Source organism: Podarcis bocagei (genome assembly GCF_964188305.1).
Source record: "Podarcis bocagei genome assembly, chromosome: 2".
NCBI classification, from domain to species: Eukaryota; Metazoa; Chordata; class Lepidosauria; order Squamata; family Lacertidae; genus Podarcis; species Podarcis bocagei.
The window spans coordinates 82,579,288-82,598,902 of NC_138126.1; the positions used below are offsets into that span (position 1 = coordinate 82,579,288).

General features: G+C 40.3%; 1 protein-coding gene across 5 annotated transcripts in view; it reads left to right on the forward strand.

Annotated features, from left to right (window-relative positions):
• Positions 1-19,615, forward strand: part of HTR4 (5-hydroxytryptamine receptor 4) — a 178,752-nt gene that overhangs the window by 54,979 nt on the left and 104,158 nt on the right. For 3 of the 5 annotated variants that reach the window (XM_081178630.1, XM_081178631.1, XM_081178632.1), the window contains exon 2: positions 15,016-15,075. In XM_081178630.1, coding sequence (XP_081034756.1) covers positions 15,065-15,075 — 11 coding nt within the window. In that variant the 5' untranslated portion in view covers positions 15,016-15,064. Of the gene's footprint in view, positions 1-15,015; positions 15,076-18,818; positions 18,981-19,615 lie in introns of all 5 variants that reach the window. The other 2 variants (XM_081178633.1, XM_081178629.1) reach the window with 1 other exon arrangement.

Here is a 19,615-nt window from a genome sequence, read left to right on the forward strand (position 1 = left end):
TTCTTCTGACTGTTAAACATTACAACACCCAAAGGGTGAAAGGTGTTGATGACTGAGAATCTCTTACCTGACCTGTCTGACCAAGTAGCTTGATTTGGTGGACTTTAGCTCCTGTGTACAACTGCAACTTTGAAATACAGATCTATATGTGAGAGAAATCTCTCCCACTCAAGAAGAGAGTCATAGTCCAGCAAATGGTTCTGCACATTTCTCAAAGGAGCCACTGATTGAGTGACACATTGCTATACGGAGCATCCTATTTTCTCCCCGCCCACACAAAGCTTATCAAGGTCTGTTTTCTGTTCCTGCTAAGATAGATGCTGACAGCAGAAGCCCTGAATCAAATTACTGAAAACCTATACCTTGGTTTCCGGCTTCCAGGATTTTTTACCTTGATCATTTGACATGTGTTGACCAAACAAGTATCTTACTTAAAAAAAGAAGAAGTCATTTTAGTTACCTTTCTCACAAATAATCAAACGCAGATATTACTGGGGTAGGGGAGGCAGAGATGTTATTGGCCTGCTCAGGTCAAGTTGTGCTTATTTCACCCATACCTTAGAGATGGAATGCTGCATGCCCCAAATAGGAGGAGGAGGAGGAGAAGAAGAAGAGGAGGAGGAGGAGGAGTTTGGATTTGATATCCCACTTTATCACTACCCTAAGGAGTCTTAAAGCGACTAACAATCTCCTTTCCCTTCCTCCCCCACAACAAACACTCTGTGAGGTGAATGGAGCTGAGAGACTTCAGAGAAGTGTGACTAGCCCAAGGTCACCCAGCAGCTGCATGTGGAGGAGCGGAGACGCGAACCTGGTTCACCAGATTACGAGTCCACCCCTCTTAACCACTACACCACACTGGTTCCACACATAGAATGGTGTACATTAGCAAGAGGATTTATGCTTGCACAATGGCACTTCCCTGCTCCCCCCTCTCCAATCTGTTCTGGGGTTTCCTTCAAAGCTCCAGAGTAGAGCTGGGGAGAAGAGAGGGGGAAAGTTCTGTTGTGTAGGCAAATCCTTGTACTGGTAAGAACAATGTGAGTTGGGTACCGCCCATAGAAATTAACAACAACAACAATTAACCAGGAGACCTTGCATATTTAACAGGAACTCTTTGACCCTGCAATATAGACCCAACTGCTGATTTCATCATGCAGAGAGGTGCAGGTAGGAATTAGCTTCTTAAAAACCCCAAAACTGTAAAGGTTGGTTCTTTCAGGAAAACCTTGCAGCCACCCTTCTCAAATTTGATAGTATTGACCATGTATGCCTAAAATGCTAGTTTTGTGTGGGCTAGGAGATTTAATTTTAATTTGGGGAGCATTCAACATCAGTAGAGGTACAGCTCTTCTTTTTCATCAGAGGCAAAGTGCTCCTGTACTCTTCCATTCAAGCCCTTGAAACTGGTAAAACCCAGCAAAGTTACTTCTTCACACAGCAATTTCACATGCTATTTTATGAATTTATTGTAGAAGGTTCCCCCCCCTCTTCATTTGAAGGCTGAGCATTATTTACACTTTGACACTTCTACTATAATTTTTTGAAAGGGAAAATAATAGTACAGCTACCCACAGAAAAAAATATCATACTCTGTCCATTATGTGGAGGAAATGCATTGTAGCAGCGCTACTGGGACCATGATTAATGTGAGAGGAGCATTACAAACAAATGATGGCCAGGGTTTAGCTAATGGAAAGGCCCTAATCTTTCAGATACAGCTTTATCACTTGTAAAGTAGGTACATTTTACTTGGTCACAACTCTCTCTTGCTCTTTAAATAAAGCTGCTCAAAATACAGAATCCTATCCCACAGCCAAAGATGGAGAAGCTCTATACAGTCAGAAAAAACAAGACCTGGAGCTGACTGTGGCTCAGATCATCAGCTTCTTATAGCAAAATTCCAGCTTAAACTGAAGAAAGTAGGAAAAAACACTGGGCCAGTAAAAAACACAATCTAAATCAAATCCCTTATGAATACACAGTGGAAGTGAGGAACGGGTTTAAGGATTTAGATTTGCTGGACAGAGTGCCTGAAGAACTATGGATGGAGGCTCACAACATTATACAGGAGGCAGCAACGAAAACCATCCCAATGAAAAGGAAATGCAAGAAAGCAAAGTGGCTGTCCAATGAGGCCTCACAAATAGTGGGGGAGAGAAGGCAAGCAAAATGCAAGGGAGATAGTGAAAGACAGAGGAAATGGAATGCAAATTTCCAAAAAAATAGCAAGGAGAGACAAGAGGACCTTCTTAAATGAGAAATGCAAAGAAACAGAGGAAAACAACAGAATGGGAAAAACCAGAGATCTGTTCAAGAAAATTGGAGATATGAAAGGAACATTTTGTACAAAGATTACCATAATAAGGGACAAAAGTGGTAAGGACCTAATAGAAGCAGAAGAGGTGGCAAGAATACACAGAGGAATTATACCAGAAAGATATGGGTGTCTCGTACACCCCAGGTAGTGTGGTTGCTGACCTTGAGCCAGACATCCTGAAGAGTGAAGTCAAATGGGCCTTAGAAAGCACTGCTAATAACAAAGCCAGTGAAAGTGATATTCCAGCTGAACCATTTAAAATTTAAAAGATGATGCTGTTAAGGTGCTACACTCAATATGCCAGCAAGTTTGGAAAACTCAGAAGTGGCCAGAGGATTGGAGAAGATCAGTCTACATCCCAATCCCAAAGAAGGACAGTGCAAAGAATGCTCCAACTACCACATATTGCACTCATTTCACATGCTAGCAAGGTCATGCTTAAAATTATACAAGGCAGGCTTAAGCAGTATGTGGACCGAAAACTCCCAGAAGTGCAAGCTGGATTTTGAAGGGGCAGAGGAACCAGAGACCAAATTGCAAACATGCACTGGATTATGGAGAAAGCTAGAGAGTTCCAGAAAAACATCTGCTTCTGCTTCATTGACTATGCAAAAGCCTTTGACTGTGTCAACCACAGCAAACTATGGCAAGTTCTTAAAGAAATGGGAGTGCCTGATCACCTCATCTGTCTCCTGAGAAATCTCTATGTGGGACAAGAAGCTACAGTTAGAACTGGATTTGGAATAACTGATAGGTTCAAAATTGGGAAAGGAGTACGACAAGCCTGTATATTGTCTGTGGGAGCAGGGACCGAGCAACGGGAGTTCACCCCATCGCAGGGATTCGAACCGCCGACCTTCTGATCGGCAAGCCCTAGGCTCTGTGGTTTAACCCACAGCGCCACCCGCGTCCCTTTTCAAAAGTAGTAGTCAGTGAAATCATCAGGTGGGAAATGCCCATTAGTTCATGCTCTTTCATAAAAATCCATATGGAGATTATACACCTGGCACATTTAGTAAATGAATTTGATTATCATTTGAATATTTGGTAGCATAGTATAATGTCTCTTATCCCCCTGACTAAACAAAATGTTTCCTGCTGACACATTTTCAGCAGACCATGATAATTTTATTAATTTCTGATGGAACTCTAATTATCACCAGTCTCTGGTACTGAATATTGTGCTTCAAATTATGGTAGTTAATAGGTTGGATCTGTTTGTCTTGTTTAATCATATTGAGGAAAATTGCCAACTATTAGATTGCTCATTCCAAAACCTCTCCAGCACTGGGAATTGACAACTGTATTTAAAGTCAAAGAAAGATGGTTTTAAAAGTATCACATGTTTTTGCCTATTTTGGCAATCTTGCCATATCTGAAGGTAGACCAGTTGAAAGCAATGGACACGGTTTCAATCTATTGATTTCATTGGAGCTGTTCAGAGTATGGCTAATATTGGATATCACCAAATACCTTACACAGTGTTGATGGTGGAAAAGTAGTCTATATTCCTCTCTTACTGGCATGTGAATTATATCTGTATAAATATAGAGAGGAATATATTTCAATTTTATTTATTTTTTAAAGTAAGTTTTCCCTGTCAGATAAGAATCACTTGGAAGCACTAATTACAACTGAGGAAGTGGTATTTGTAATTAGAAAGTATAGCAATCTTTCTCTGAAACTGTTGGCTTAACACCAGAGTAATCTATAAAACATTTATTGACAACTTAGTAAAGCATTAACCAACATTAGTAATGAATCGTCATGATTAGGGAAAGTGGATTTATTACAGACCCATATCTTAAATCAGAACTAAAATATTGACTCAGTAACTGTAGCCAGATTGAATGATTCATTTATATCAACATAAATGAATTCAAATCAAGTGGGATTTATTCCGAAAAGAAAGTATTTCCCCACTGCCACATGCTTATCTATGCAGATCTGTAAAAAGAAAAAGTCAACAAATCCTCTTTACCCTTTTCAACATCAATAATCATATGGCAGTCAGTATTTGTGATGCTTCTACAACAGTAATCTTTAATCTTTGCAGTCCAGGAACCACTCACCCCCCACCCACCTGCTATACAATGCCCCCCCCCTTTGTTCCACTTTCTCTCTTCCCCTTCCTCCATCACCTTGAGCAATAAGAAAAATCTTGCTGGAGCCAGTGGTGTAGCATCGGTTGCTGGTGCTCAGGGCGAGTGTGAACCCAGCCCTTGCCACCAACGCCGCTGGAGTGATGACCCCACCAGAGTAAAGCAGGGCTGTGCTGGGCCATCTGGGCATGCAGTGGGGACCTTGGCTGGCTGGCGCAGTCCTTGGTGGGTAGAGAGGAGCACTGGGCTGGGCAGTGCTGGGGGCTCCTGGTTCACGCCCCCTCAAAAATTGTGTACCTGGGGCCACAGCCACCCTGGCACCCCACACACTATGCCCTTGGCTGGAGTAAACCAAAAGCCCATCTAGTTCAGCACCCAGCAATAGTGTGCCCTCTCTCTGTGTACTCCTCAACAATTTGTGTACAGTGGCACACAGCCTCTGAATATGAAATGGTGCTTGCAGTCAAGTATGCCCCACCGTAGGTTCGATTGTGACCAGTGCTTTTATATATATTTATAAAAAGTTGCAGGTACTCACCATGAAGTTGGTATAGTGTCACATGTTTAACTTTTTTCGGGGGGCGGGGAGGTGCCAGTGCTGCGTACCCTTGAGTACCCCCAGAAAAAAACCCACTTTGTGATCTAGCTTTGGGTCCTTACCCACCAAGTGAAGACCAATGTTCTAGAATAGTAAAGAGGGAAAATGCCTTTGTAGTAAACTACTGCTATATAAAACAAATGTAATGAATCTTATATCAATACTAATAGCCTCATTTCATGCTTTGAAAACTACTTATACCCTCCCACATTTCCAAACCTGAAGTCTTACATTTCGGACCTTCTGTTTTCCAGGATGCAATAGATTTTGGGAGCGTCTAAATTTAGGGAAGTTATTATTAGTTTTGCTGCATTTTTTTCTTTCTTTTCCCAACAAACTGAAGCCTGTGCCCTTGACACTGAGAAAGCTTTCATGTTAAGTTGGAAATATTGATAGTTTTGGGAGATTCCCCTATGGTTACGAAACCATAACAGATGTGTTTTTCTTGGAGAGGAGGTGGGTGACATTTGGAGCTGCTTCTGTAAATTTGTCTTTCAAGTTCCTTTTCTTTAGAACATATAGTCATACCAAAGATCAGGTATTGCATTTTCTTGTATGGCTACGGCGGCTTCTCCCAACAGCACACTTAACTTTCTAAAGTAGACTGGGACATGGCCAGTGCTGGATTTACGTATAAGCTAAACAAGCTATAGCTTAGGGCCATACTCTCTTGGGGGCCCCAAAAAATTTAAAGGGAAAAAACAACTGGATGTACATTTCCACAATATAAGATAAAAAATAAAATAAAATAAAACCTACATACAGAACAGTGTTTTGTGTTGTGTAGGCTCTTGTGATGTAAGTAATGGGCCCCACCTGCTAGCCTGCTCCCTAAAATATCACTGGTTTACTGATTTCTATATATAGGGTGCCTACATTCTGCATGGACTGGTTGCATGGCAACATGTCCAAATGGCTTTAGATACCTATTAGGTCCATAAATTACCATATAGCATATATCCAACACAAAAAACAGCAACAATTTGTTGTTGACAAAGAACAGCTGGACATATAAAGGGCCCCATTACCTTCAGTAGCTTAGGGCCTCATCAAACCTAAATCCCGCCCTGGACATGGCCCCAAGTAACATTCTGAAGTTGAGGCCTTCCACTCATAGAGGGTGTTGGAGCAGATGGAAATGTAAAATTGAAAATGCTTTAATTGAATTTGGAACAAACAGGTGCAATTAGCCATCATCTTCTGTGCATTGCTTCCTCTCTGAAGTATACATTCACTGGCAACAGTGCTAAATGTTAATGTTTGCATTAGGCTCATGTGTTCTTAATGCCAAGGTTTATCATAAGAAAGCCAGCACAAACACATTTTTGGCTTGAATAGTTTGATCCCCACACACAACCTGTTCAGTAAAAAATAAAATAAAATCATGCAACTTTTAGGTGTGTGTATTCAGCTTAAATTCTCTGAAGTTCCATCTTAAATTAGCAGATGCTTTATTCTCTGTCCTTTAGGGTAATATGTATGTGGTATGCTGATTGCCATGCTAGTCTTAGTTGAGATCTGTGTTTCTCAAGATGGAAGCACTAACTATTGGATGAAATGAAACATTATTGGCTAGTATGATGTATAGCTGTAAGGCGCTAATACTTATTACAGTACTTGACCTTTTATATAGTTCTTAGTAGCTAGGTACTGAAGGAGGGTTGCGATTAAACTAATAATCTTTATGGCTGATATGGATTTTGAGTAACCATGGTGTTCCTACTCCTTTCATTAGCGTATGCACCTGAGATTTTTGCACCTGGCTTTGGTAGTTTCCACCAGTATGTATTTTGGAAAAAGGTCTCAATTATCCCTCTTAGCACTGTACACCTGCCATTGCTTCATTAGCTGCAAAGAGGAAACAGCTCAAAGAAGATCTTATAGTTATACAGTGGTACCTCAAGTTACAGACGCTTCAGGTTTTACAGACTCCACTAACTCAAAAATAGTACCTCAGGTTAAGAACTTTGCTTCAGGATGAGAACAGAAATCGCGCGGCGGCAGCGGGAGGCCGCATTAGCTAAAGTGGTACCTCAGGTTAAGAACGGACCTTCAGAACGAATTAAGTTCTTAACCCGAGGTACCACTGTATTGGCAATCAGATCATTTAGTTGCCTGTTGCTCTTGTTATGTACTGAAGTTCTCACCCTGGGCCAGCGGGGGGATACTGTAGATAGTTATGCAAATGAAGGATCGAAAGTGACGTTCAGTGATTGGATAGTTTGTATGCAAATGAAGGGTCGAAAGTGACGTTCAGTGATTGGATAGTTTTAGAAAATGGCAACAGTTACATTGTTCTGGAGCCCTATATAAGCAGGCTGACTGAGCTCCTCCGTTAGTTCTGTTCCAGCTTACAAATAAAGAGCTGCTTTGGAAGAATCGCTGTGTCGTCTGATATGTTCGCCCACAACTTAACAGCTCTTCCAACCAATTAATTGTGTTTGCATAACAGCCTCAGCAGCCATTGGAATCTGTGCAGGAGGTTGGACTACATGACCCTTGTGGTCCCTTCCAACTCTGTGATTCTATGACTTTGCATTTGAATGGAAATCTCTCTTGATGGATGTTCACCTTGTGACACAAGGGGGCAGTAGCTATATTTTACTACACTTAACAGCATCATATTTTACTTCAATGGGACATGAACATGCCTAGCTCTTTGCTGAATTTACTGTTTTTTGTCTTTATCTTGTATTTTTATGCTGTGAACCACCCTGAGATACATGAATGAAAGGTGGTATATAGATTTAATAAAAATAATTATAAATAAAATAGTGCAGCTACTCAAGTTCTCAAGTAATGAAATAGGGACATTGGTGTAGAATTTGTCTAATTCCAATGTTGGCAACATTAGCAATACTTTACTGGTGCTTCTTGTTGGAATGTCAATGTTTGTTTTCATGCATACTGGAACAGTTACTTAAAAAACAAATCTCTTACCTAATCTCCAACTACTATGCTGGGGTGCAATCTCAAAATACCCAATAATGATTGTATTCGTATACATAAATAGATGGAAGAACTTATGTAACTATTAGTTACAGTTTTCTGGAAAATATACTGGTACTTTAAAATATGACAGCAAGAGTGATGATTCTTTCTATAGCTGTTTATTGAATAATTCTTGACAACACAGTGAATTCTAAAATTCAGGAGAAATACCTATTATGCTTACTTATTAGGCATGAAAAAGAATTCAAATTGCCAGGGGGTGCCAAGTAGATATGCATGTGTATTATGCAAATAATAAGAGAAACAGGTTCTAATGAATTCATTGTGCACTTGGAAATGCTAGCCCATTTCTTGAGTCTACATAGGCAGAATTATTACCAAGCAAGTAGTATTATCTCGAGTACATCATAAAACAGCAGACATAATTGTTACCATAAATAAGCAGTGTAATGTTTTTATTCCTATAGCAATACCACTGTCGCTTACATAGTTCTTCCAGACTTTACTAGGATATTCATGTCAGTTTAAACTGTTGGCACAGCCAGAGTTTTCAGAGCCCTGCCATGAGAAACCCACTATCCAGAATTTGGGGGAGGAGACAAACAACTGTTTAGTTCCTTCACTAGCAGCTGGTGTGAAAGGGAGCCATTGTGTAAAACTAAATTTGGGACCCAAAAAGTTGGAGTGTCTCCCACATTACCATCCTGTGTGTATCCTAAGATCACCAGAGGATGTTGTCCTCTACTGGAAGAGCTATTGTGTTGTGATGAGAGATGTTGCTTCCAAGTGGAACTGGTGCTCCTCATGCATCCAAGTTTTTTGCATTGTCCATACAACATTATTAGCATCAAAATGCAAGCTAATATTCCCCCCATCACCATTTAATATGGGTTTACCATTTCCAGGAGAAATCCAACATGTAACATGTACCTGCTTCCGGTGACATGCTTGAAGTATCTGAATGACCAGTTTTCAGTACTGAACACCTTACTGGACGTATAAAGAGTCTTCTCTACAGTGATGCCCCATTTATGGACTGCCCTCCCCTTGGAAATATGCATGGCAGCAACACTTCTGGCATTCTGGTACCAATGACCATTTATTCACCCAAACATGTTTAAGGGTGTAGAGTTGAATAGTGATGTCCTGTTTCATAATTACAGAGGTGGCTTTAGATGCTCCTGTTGTTTTTACTGAGTTTATATTTTACTGTGATGCTATGGTGGTGTTTAAGGTAGTTGCACCCCAGCCTGGGATCTTTGGGATGAAGGATTGGTTGTAAGCAGTCTAAACAAATATTTAAGTTCTCACTGAAGGAAGGAAATAAACTGGCACAAAACCATATCACTTTAAAAGCCAAGAGCTGATATTTTCCCTTCTGGGCTTTCTTCCTAAATCCTGTGTGTTAAATGCAAATTAGGTGTTTTACTCCTGGCTAGCTATCTCTGTTTCTCGCAGATTATTAGGGAAATGAATCACAAACTTGGAGGAAGAAGATCCAAGAATTAAGGTGATACGAAAGTCTTTTTAAACTGCAAATGATGTTTGTGGGGGGACAGGAGGTTGCGTAAGGGAAATAGTTGGCTCAGTCTTCTGCAGACTCCCTTAATATACTGATAAACTGCAACAGTAAAAGATTAATGTTTAAAGTGCCACCTCTCACTGTGCTAGTGAATTGGAGGGGGTGGGGAGGGAGCTAATGGATCTGTTATTTTCAGTTGGGCTTACTGGGATGAGGTAAATTGTGGAAGAGGGAGGATACATGGAATAGTGTGTGTGTGTTTGTGTTTTTGTGTGTGTGTGTGTGTGTGTGTGTGTGTGTGTAATACACAGTGGAGATACTGATAAACTGCAACAGTAAAAGATTAATGTTTAAAGTGCCACCTCTCACTGTGCTAGTGAATTGGAGGGGGTGGGGAGGGAGCTAATGGATCTGTTATTTTCAGTTGGGCTTACTGGGATGAGGTAAATTGTGGAAGAGGGAGGATACATGGAATAGTGTGTGTGTGTTTGTGTTTTTTTTTGTGTGTGTGTGTGTGTGTGTGTGTGTGTGTGTGTAATACACAGTGGAGAGCAATGATTATTATATGGAAAAATCAATTGTTAACCCATGGCCATTCTTGAATTCTAAATATGCAGGAAAGTACAGTAGTTTTGTCATGGGGAAAAGGCACTCTATACATGCATAGAAATACTTTGGAAGGGAACTTGTCTATCACGACAATGCAGAGAATTCTGAAAACTTATCTTTTATGCTAGGGGTTGGGTGGGAATAATGGCCAGGATTCCATGAATGAGTCGCAGTAGTGGAAGCTCTGTACAAGGACTTCTGCTTCCAAAGGGAAATACAGACACATTGAACCCCTGGAATCTCTCACCTTTCAGAGCTGGAGGTGGTGTGCAATATCAGTAACGCACACACACACACACACACACACACACACACAGCTTTTTTCTGGGGGGATGCAGGGGTACGCATACCCCTAAACATTTTGTTTGGCCTCATTGAGGGGCAGTATTTCAATATGAGTAGAAACATGAGAGTACCCCTAAACATTTTTTTAAGAAAAAAAGCTCTCTCTCTCTCTCTCTCTCTCTCTCTCTCTCTCTCTCTCTCTCTCTCTCTCTTTCTCCCTGTATTATAAGTAATTGATTTGCTTTGTAGTCTGAGGCTTGCATCACCTGCTTTTATCACCTCCAACCATCTGCTTGCATGTACTTGTAGTTTTTATTTTATGCTTGTGACACATTTTAAAGTCCAGATTGTGTTAGTCCTACTATTTCTGTCAGGTCACACTTACTTCTAGCCAGTGCTTTTTTTCCTAAAAAAATGTTTAGGGGTACTCTCATTTTGACTCAAGACAACCATTTTATAGTTCAAATCGGGAAAAATAAACACAGTAAATGGACAAAAGTACAAAGATTCACAAAATGTTAAGGGGTATGCATACCCCTGCGTACCCCCAGAAAAAAGCACTGCTTCTAGCTCCACCCACTTATGCCTAGGAGTGACCCTGTTTCATCAAGGAAAGCTGCAAAAGTATCTCAAAGCCAAAATTACTTAGTAATTACTTAGGAAAGTAGCTCAGTGTTTAAGTATGCTTTGCATGCCGAAGGTGTGAAGAACTACTCACTGAAGGAGGAAGAGGAGTTGGGGGGAGCGCACCGCCCCTGGCAGCGCAATCCCGGCAGAGTGCCATCATGGCTGCCCCCCGCCCGTGCTGGGTGCCAGGCCCCCAGGACGCGTGCCATACCTGCCCCCGCCTGCTCTCCGCCCCCCGGTGCCGGAGCATGAAGCTCCACCACTGGAGCCACTGTGAGTGAGCCTAGCCCTAGACAACACTGAGCTAGAGGTCCAGTGCTGTGACTTGGTAAAGGTCATTTTCCTAGGTGGTGGGAGTGTCTCATTCAGATAGATGGTTTTGTATCAAGCTGATTCATCAGCTGTCAGCTGCAAGAAACCATACACTGCCCACCTGAAGTGCATGCACAAAAAGGAGCATTATTCACAAATTTGGGGAAAAGTCTGGTGGGGGGTGCGCAGGCTCATGACATGAATGTGTTCAAATACCTAAGATTAATTCCCAAAGCAAATCTGAGCGCGGTAGAACAGGAAACCAACGCAGAGTCATTCTTCCTCCTAACAAGACACCACAGGCCCTCTTCATTATTTTTTTTCTATTTAATTTTATCTTGTGCAAATGAGATTGCCGAGACCAATGTGCTCAGACAACACCATTAAGCAGTAATGGGATTTGTGTAACTAAGTGTTGTTGTTTTCTGGCACCACAAACATGAATAAAAGTTAATGGGCTGAATTCCACCTAAGAGACAAATTGAAAATCTTAGATTCTGAACTACTATTTTCCATTTCAGCCAGGTGGTAGTGATTGTTCTCAGAACCTAGTTTTGCTCTTACCAAGCGATGCGAATCATGTTATTTTCCTGCATAGTTGACTAAATGTCCTTGATAACACAGCAGTTACTCTCCTGAAGGTATTCATAGAGCAGCCTCCAGAAATACTTTACTGTTTGGTGTTTTTGGAACATGTATTAAGGTGCCTATGGTCTTAAGTATACTTCTGTGCCACAGTGCATGATCTCCGCAGCATACAAGACACGTGGAACCTCTCGTTCTGCCTTTACACAGGCACATACCTAGCAACTGTCCATTGTGAGAGTTGGGCTGCTTCAAGAGCTGGGCTTGAAGGAACAAGGAGTGAAGGGGTGTAGCCAACTACAGGGGGGCAGTGGAACAGCACAAACTAGAAGGGTAATTGTGATGGAGGCCTTTTGTATTAACACAGTAAAGCATTTGTTGTTGGCTTACAACAGTTCCTAGCTTTGCTCTGTTATACAGGGAATAATATGTTTTTCTCCATAGCTCTGCAATGTGGCAATGCTCTGTTGGGTTTTGTCCACCCCTTATTCCCAGTTCCCCAGTTGGTTGAAAGAATGATATTCAAAACTTCCGCCACCACAAAGATACTGGAAAGAAATTGGGCAATTTGCCAAATAACAATACAAGGATGAATGCAGTATTATAGCCCACATTTTTATGGCAACAACTAACGCTGGAGTTTTTCTCTTTGAGAGAAATCTGTGACAAAAAGGCCCACACCCTGGGAAAAATTTATCACAGATGGTTGGAACCAATCTTTTATAGATAATGGCATGGCATTTTTAGTTAAAGACCACATGCCATTCACTGGACCTGGTCTCTCAAAAACGGACAAGAGGGAGCTATGCTGGGGTCAGTGTGCACTGAGAGACTATTGCACTCGTTTAATTACTTCATTTTAAATCATTAGTACTCCTGCAGTACTGCCGGATTGTTGCCCTGTTACTATGACTATCCAAAGAGCAAATATTTCTGTTTGTTTTTAATAAACTGTTGCTGAATTAAATAAATATGATTATTGGTGTGATCCAACATATGAGTAAATCTAATAAAAGCAGGTGTTTGTGGGGAAATGAGCATGGGAAACAGAAATCAATTAGCCTCATTTGCCTTTACACAGAGGGAAATCAGACTGATGCATAAACTAAAAGCTCATGATTTTATGCAGCTTCTGGGCATGATTAGTTGAAAAGGAAGTAGAATAATACTGCCGCTGATTAGGTCTTTCCATACCGCTTTCATATGAGACTCCTGCTGTTATTTCTATCTGTTTTGTAGACTGGGTCCTAACCTGTAAATTCACTGAGGATAGAACTATGCGAAATTTGTAATCCTGTATTTACCAGTTGATGGGTTGGGTCAACGAAAATTGTCAACTTTAAGTGGCAGAATGTTAAATTGTTTGAAAGTTAACAATGAACATTGAAGTATATGGTGGCAAAAATGTTGACTAATTTTATCTTATTTTTTTTTATATAAATTTTTTATTGGTTTTACAACATTTTTTAAACAATACAAACAAATAAAAAGACAAACAAACATGTATAATTTCATAACCTTTTTTTCATAACCCTCATTTCTCGGACTCCCCCATACCTCCCCTTTTCTGCATCCCAATTTCCAAAGTTATTTCAGCAGCTTCTAAATAGTTTTATCAAATATGTGTCCTCTTAATTTTCTCTTCAACTTAGTCTTATGTTACTGTAATCCCTTTCTTTCTCAACACCTCGACATTTTAGCATTCCTCAATTTTATAATAGTTCTTAAGATAAATTTTAAATTTCTTCCAATCGCCCGGCCAGGCGTTGGTGGTGGCGCCGGCGCTGCTGCAGCGGCTGCTCCTCCTCCGAGCAGTGAGTGGAGCGCAGCCGCCGCAGCGGCGGAGGGGCGCGCGCGCGCTAGGGCGCAAGGCTGGCGGTGGCGGCGGGGAGCCTGGCGGAAGAAGGAACTTGTCCCTTCCCTCTGGACTCGCGCCCCCCCCAAATGTTGCACCCGGTGCGGCCGGCACCCCTGGCACCCCCCACGCTACGCCACTGTCTCATACTATGTATACTTATCCTCTCATCAGATTGTCTATGTGCCACATACCGTATTTTTTTGTGTATAACACGCTCCCATGTATAAGACGATCCCCTTATGAGGGGGATTGCCCAGAGTTGTTGAGCTTTTTTGGGGGGGGATTGGCTGGCACCAATCGCCCATCCCTCCTCTGCACTATCCATGTAGACAACCCCCAATTTTCAACATTTTTAAATGATAAAGAACCTCGTCTTATACACGAAAAAATATGGTAGCTTTGCATGAGGAAAATGATAGATGTATCCCTTAGTTCTGATGTTAGAATTATGGCTGCTATTCCCAGCACTCTAGACTACATGCATGAGCTTCCTGCAGTACATTTCGCCAAAGAAGATGAAGCTCACTGCACACACATATTTATTTGCCATTTATTTTATAAAATGTCTGGATTGGTGCTCATCACATTCTGACCCCCAAAGCAGTTTTCAGCACGATAAAACCAGCACAACAATCAAAACAGAATGCAATCAAAATCCACAGGCAGCGTAACACAAATGATCCTCACTTCCAAATTCAACTTAGCCAGATCTTCCAAAAGTGTGGGAGAACAAATGAGAATGAAGCTCATCAAAGATGAAGCCATCTCTCTGTGTGACTACATCTCGCAGTTGGGGTGCAATTAGTGAGAAGGCCCTGTCCCTCATCCTGATACTGTGAGCAGGACTCACTGGTGGCACACGAATAAGAGCCCTCTCTGCCACTCAAAGGGCCTGGGTTGGCTGATATGGTGAAAGGTACTCCTTTATATGGCTTGGAGAGAAAACTGCAAGGAATAGCTTAAATTCTGAATTTTCAATTTGTATGAGTGGCTTTTAAATGAACCAGTACCTGAGAATACTGGGTGATTAAGCCTAAAGCAGCTGAGAGATGAGAAGTAGGCCATCTGTGCTCTGTGTGATGGAAGGAATTGTATCATTTTCAAGCATTTGCTAAAAACTGCTCCCCACCCCCTTTTCAAGCAGATTGTCTCTACAAGAATTTTAGACAAAAACACATTGAATGAATTATATGAAATGCCAAGTGCCTTAATAATCATTGTCCCTTTTAACTGTTTTCAATTCAGGACCACTTATGGATGCTGAACTCCCAGTTTTCCATGCCTGTTGCCTGTGATGGATGTGAGGTAGGAAATGTTTATGCAGTAACTTTTATGCTTTTTGAGCCCTAGGAGGCCAATACTAATTTATGTTTGCGAAGTCTGTGTGGTTTCTCCCCAATACCTCTGTTTGTCTGTAATATGAACTAAGGGGACATTCATAGCAAAGCACAAAGAGAGAGCTGCTTTCCAGACATCCCCACAGTGTTATGAGAGAGGGCAAGATAAGAAGCCCTAAGTATGACCATTGCGGAGGAGCCAAGCAATTGAGTCCCTCCCTGCAAATGTGGAAGGTTGATGCCCTGCAAAAGGCAGAGGCAGTGGACAGCCTTGTAAATAAGCCCACAGTGATTCCTTGCCTTGCTCTCCAGGCTTCCCAACAATGCAGGTTGCTGCTGCTTATGACAGCAGTAGCATTGGATTGGCTTCACCACCCCACCTTGCAGTCATCTCCCTGTTCCTCTCCCTCTCAGTAAGCAGCAGCAGCCATCTATGGAAATGGGAAGCCAGGAGAGCGACAGGGCTTCACCCATGCTATTCTACTGGTTGCGTCTGCTAAGGTAGTGGGTAGGTGGTGGGAACTGCATCTGAGTCTTTTAATATGGTCCTGATAGAAATGTGAGATGGCAGCATGCTCAAGTCACCTCATGTACAGTAATATGTTGTATAATATGATGTTCCATATGCTGATAGTAAACTCATTATTGTATTATGGATCAACACTCCTCGTGCACGGAGAAAATGTATTGGTAAACTTGGGAAACAAGATATTTAGATTCCCCTCCTGGGGAAGGTCAATGAAGATTGAGCATGCTCAATAGGCACTGAATGCTGATTGGCTCTTGGTGGGGAGGGGAAGTAGAAAATGATGGAGTAATGGAATGGAGTTCCTTAGACAAGGCCATAGCTGCTTCTCTGGAACCCTGAATAGAGGTACTCCACACAGCAACATTATTGCGTGTGTGCGCGTGCATGCGTAAGTGTACACCCCCCCACCCCTGTATTGGTAATGGGTTCTCTTGAATTATTTGTCAATTATATTTTTTAAAAAAAATTTTTATTGGTTTTACAACGTTTTTTAAACAATACAAACAAATAAAAGGACAAACAAACATGTATAATTTCATGACCTTTTTTCCATGACCCTCCTTTCTCAGACTTCCCCGTACCTCCCCTTTCTGCATCCCAACTTGCTAGATTATTTCAGCAACTTCTAAACCATTTTTGTCAAATATATATTCTCTTACTCTTTTCTTTGACTTAATCTTATGTCACTATATCCCTTTTTCTCTCAACACTTCGACATTTTAACATTCCTCAATTTTATAATAATTCTTAAGATAGACTTTAAATTTCTTCCAGTCCTCTTCCGCCGTCTCTTTCCTCTGATCACGGATTCTGCCAGTCATTTCAGCCAATGTCATATAGTCCATCACTTTCATCTGCCACTCTTCCACGGTGGGTAGATCTTATGTCTTCCAATACTTTGCGATGAGAATTCTTGCGAATTATTTGTCAATTATAATGCTCTAAAACTGAATGAGTCTTAATTGCTTTAACTGCTTACTTAACAACCATAAGGACACACTCTTGAAATGCATTGGTTACACTGTGGCAGCAGAACAGGTGTTTGTGAAAAACAAATCAGGACTGATACTTAGGTTTTATATTAATGGCATCTACGCAGGTTTGATGCTAAAATAAAATATACAGAAAAGTTGAGCTGAAAAGCAGAGAGAGCAGACTAGTTTTGATTTAGTTTTGATTTATATACCATTATGAACTTTTGTAAAAGCTATATAAAGATAGCTAGGAACTGGAGCAAAATATATTGATGCTAACTGGCTGAAAACATCCAGCCCTTCAGCTTTTAGCATTTCTCTTGAGAAGTGCCCTCAATAGTTGCAAAAGCAACCCAGACCAGCAAAAATGCCTTATCTATTTGGCCTGGCTGAGGGTTCAGTTAGTGCCTCCAGAGGTTGGGGGCGGGTATGGGTGTCGTAGAACCTTAAGCCTGTGGACAGCCCATGGTCCTTTTTAGCCCCAAACTCTCTAGATATACAAATTATAAAGATGAGACTGAAACTCCTTTAAATGAAATAAAATGGTTCAAGTAAGAACATGTGTTTCGTCATGAGCTCTGAATCACACTATTATTTATATGTAAAAACAGATATCTACTTGAAAAGTGAGAAGCAAGCCAGTTTTAGAGCTAACTTTTAAAAAATGGATATCATAATGATATCACAAATGATTTTGGATACCGAATATGTAAAACATGGGTTACTAATCAGAGCTATGCCAGGACTACAGTTAATTATAAACTGCAATGTTTCCAGTCTAGACACTGTACTGGAAACACTACAAGTCTGGGTAATATTGGCAATTTTCTCTGTGTCTAGGAGACAAGTTGAGGCCCTGTTAGTACAGATGGGTGTGTAAGCAGGGATGAGCAAATCTGTCCATTTGGATTTCTCTCGCTCATTTTTTCAGTCTTACATTCAGTTCTCCACAATTTTACAAGTTTGTGATTTATTTTATTTTTTTAAAAAAACACCCTCAAGAAAATTCATGAGCGTTTAGTGCAGATTTCCCCCTATATGCACATTCTTCTTTGCAATTTTGCCTAATGTATACATTTTTCCAAAACATTTTTCCTAACACAGTGCATTTTGGATGTTATTTTCAATAATATATGCATTTCAATGCACATTTTTCCTGGATATAATGCATTTTTGTACACATGATTTGCCAGGAAAACTGCAGTGCCAAATTCAAAGAAAGGTGAATTCTGAAGAATGAATGTGTGTTCTGGTTTACATATTGTTTTCGAAAGTGTGGAAACTGTAGAAGACACAAGATTTACCCACACTGGAGGACTGGCAGACGCAGTTGATGGACTACATGGAGTTGGCAGAAATGACTGGCAGAATTCGAGATCTGAGCGAAGAAACAATGGAGGAGGACTGGAAAAAATTTAAGGACTATTTGCAAAAATATTATAAGTTGTTTGAATGTTAAGATTGTGCACGATTAGGAAATGTTATGCTTCTGCAACTTGATTAGGTGAATGATAAAGTAAGTTATGACAAAAAAAGGAGACAAATTTGAAACAAATATATTATGTTTATTGAAAAGGTATTAAAACTAAATTACAAACTTTTGAAATTGGTAACATAATAAATTCAAAGGTACAATAAGCGGTGAAATAAGGTAATAAATTGCTGACATTGTTAGATTAAAGAATGCAATGTTGGGAGAATGTGGGGAGGTCCAATGAAAATTAACTTATTGAAAGATGATTTGAAATATATTTCTTTTTTCTTTTTTTTCTATACTTTTAAAAACTGTTTCTTGTTTTTTGCTTTGTAACTTAACCTGTGAACCTATGAAAAGAAACACAATAAAAAAATTATAAAAAAAAGAAAGTGTGGAAACTGTAAATCCAAACTGAATTGAATTTCTTTTCTGATACCTATGTGGAAGTCATCATATTTTTTTTAATCTAGAAAAATAAGTTTCAGCTTCACAAAGGTTTCATTTAATGACTCACACAAGGGAAACTTAAATATGCAAGTTTGCATAAGATAAGACAAGCAGAGATTTCATAGTTTAATCACAGGAAAGTTTTTTCTCCAGCTGTGTCATACAACAGATTTTAATGAACTGGGTGAACCCAGTCCAGCTTCCTCTTATATTCCTCAGTTCTTTCCAGTAAATGTGGCAGTTCCAATGAACAAATGAATAGCATTGGTATTCTGTTTATTTAGACTGAAATGCATCAGATTAGATTTGCTTTAAGGAAACAACTGTTTGAAGATCTTCCTGATATGGTGCTGTTTTTCTGCAATTACTCTGAGAGACAATTATTCATTAAGAAAAGACATGACTGCTGAATTTTTCTAAATAATGAGTACAAATTTTACCAACAGGTAAGTGCTCTCAAATCTTAAAAGAAATTCAGATCTTATAAAAAAGGGAGAAAATAATAACCTGTTACCTCTCTATAGTGCAGTTCTTAGTCCAAGGTGTTTGCTACACATAGGGCAAAAGCCAGCATTACTCTAACAGATAATAGAAGTTCCCATCTTTTCTCCCTCCCCATGAGTTCACAAAATCTGATCTGGAGGATATCCTGCCCTCAATAGCAGATTTTTTGGGGGGGTGCGTGCTGCAAGAAGAGGAGTGTAAGGGGAAGCCCCATTTGCACAAGTGGAAGACCATTGTAGAAACAGGATACTACAATTGGGCACTACCCATAGTGATTTGATGTCTGTATGAAGTAAAATATAGGCCACTAAAATTCTACTCCCACTGTTTTGTTAGCTTCAACATCATCTTGACAATAGGGTTTATTTCTTCTCTGTCCTTTGCAAATGTGTTCAAAAATCTGTTTTGAACATATAAGTAATTTGTAACTGAAAAAGTAATATGTCCAGCTGTACATAATTAATTTAGAGTTTGCTGTGCCAGGAATATTAGACAATTCTGTTAGATTACTGTGAGATCTCTGCAGGAGTTGTTTGTTTATTGGACTGGCACAGGTAGACAGCTCCCTTTTCATATC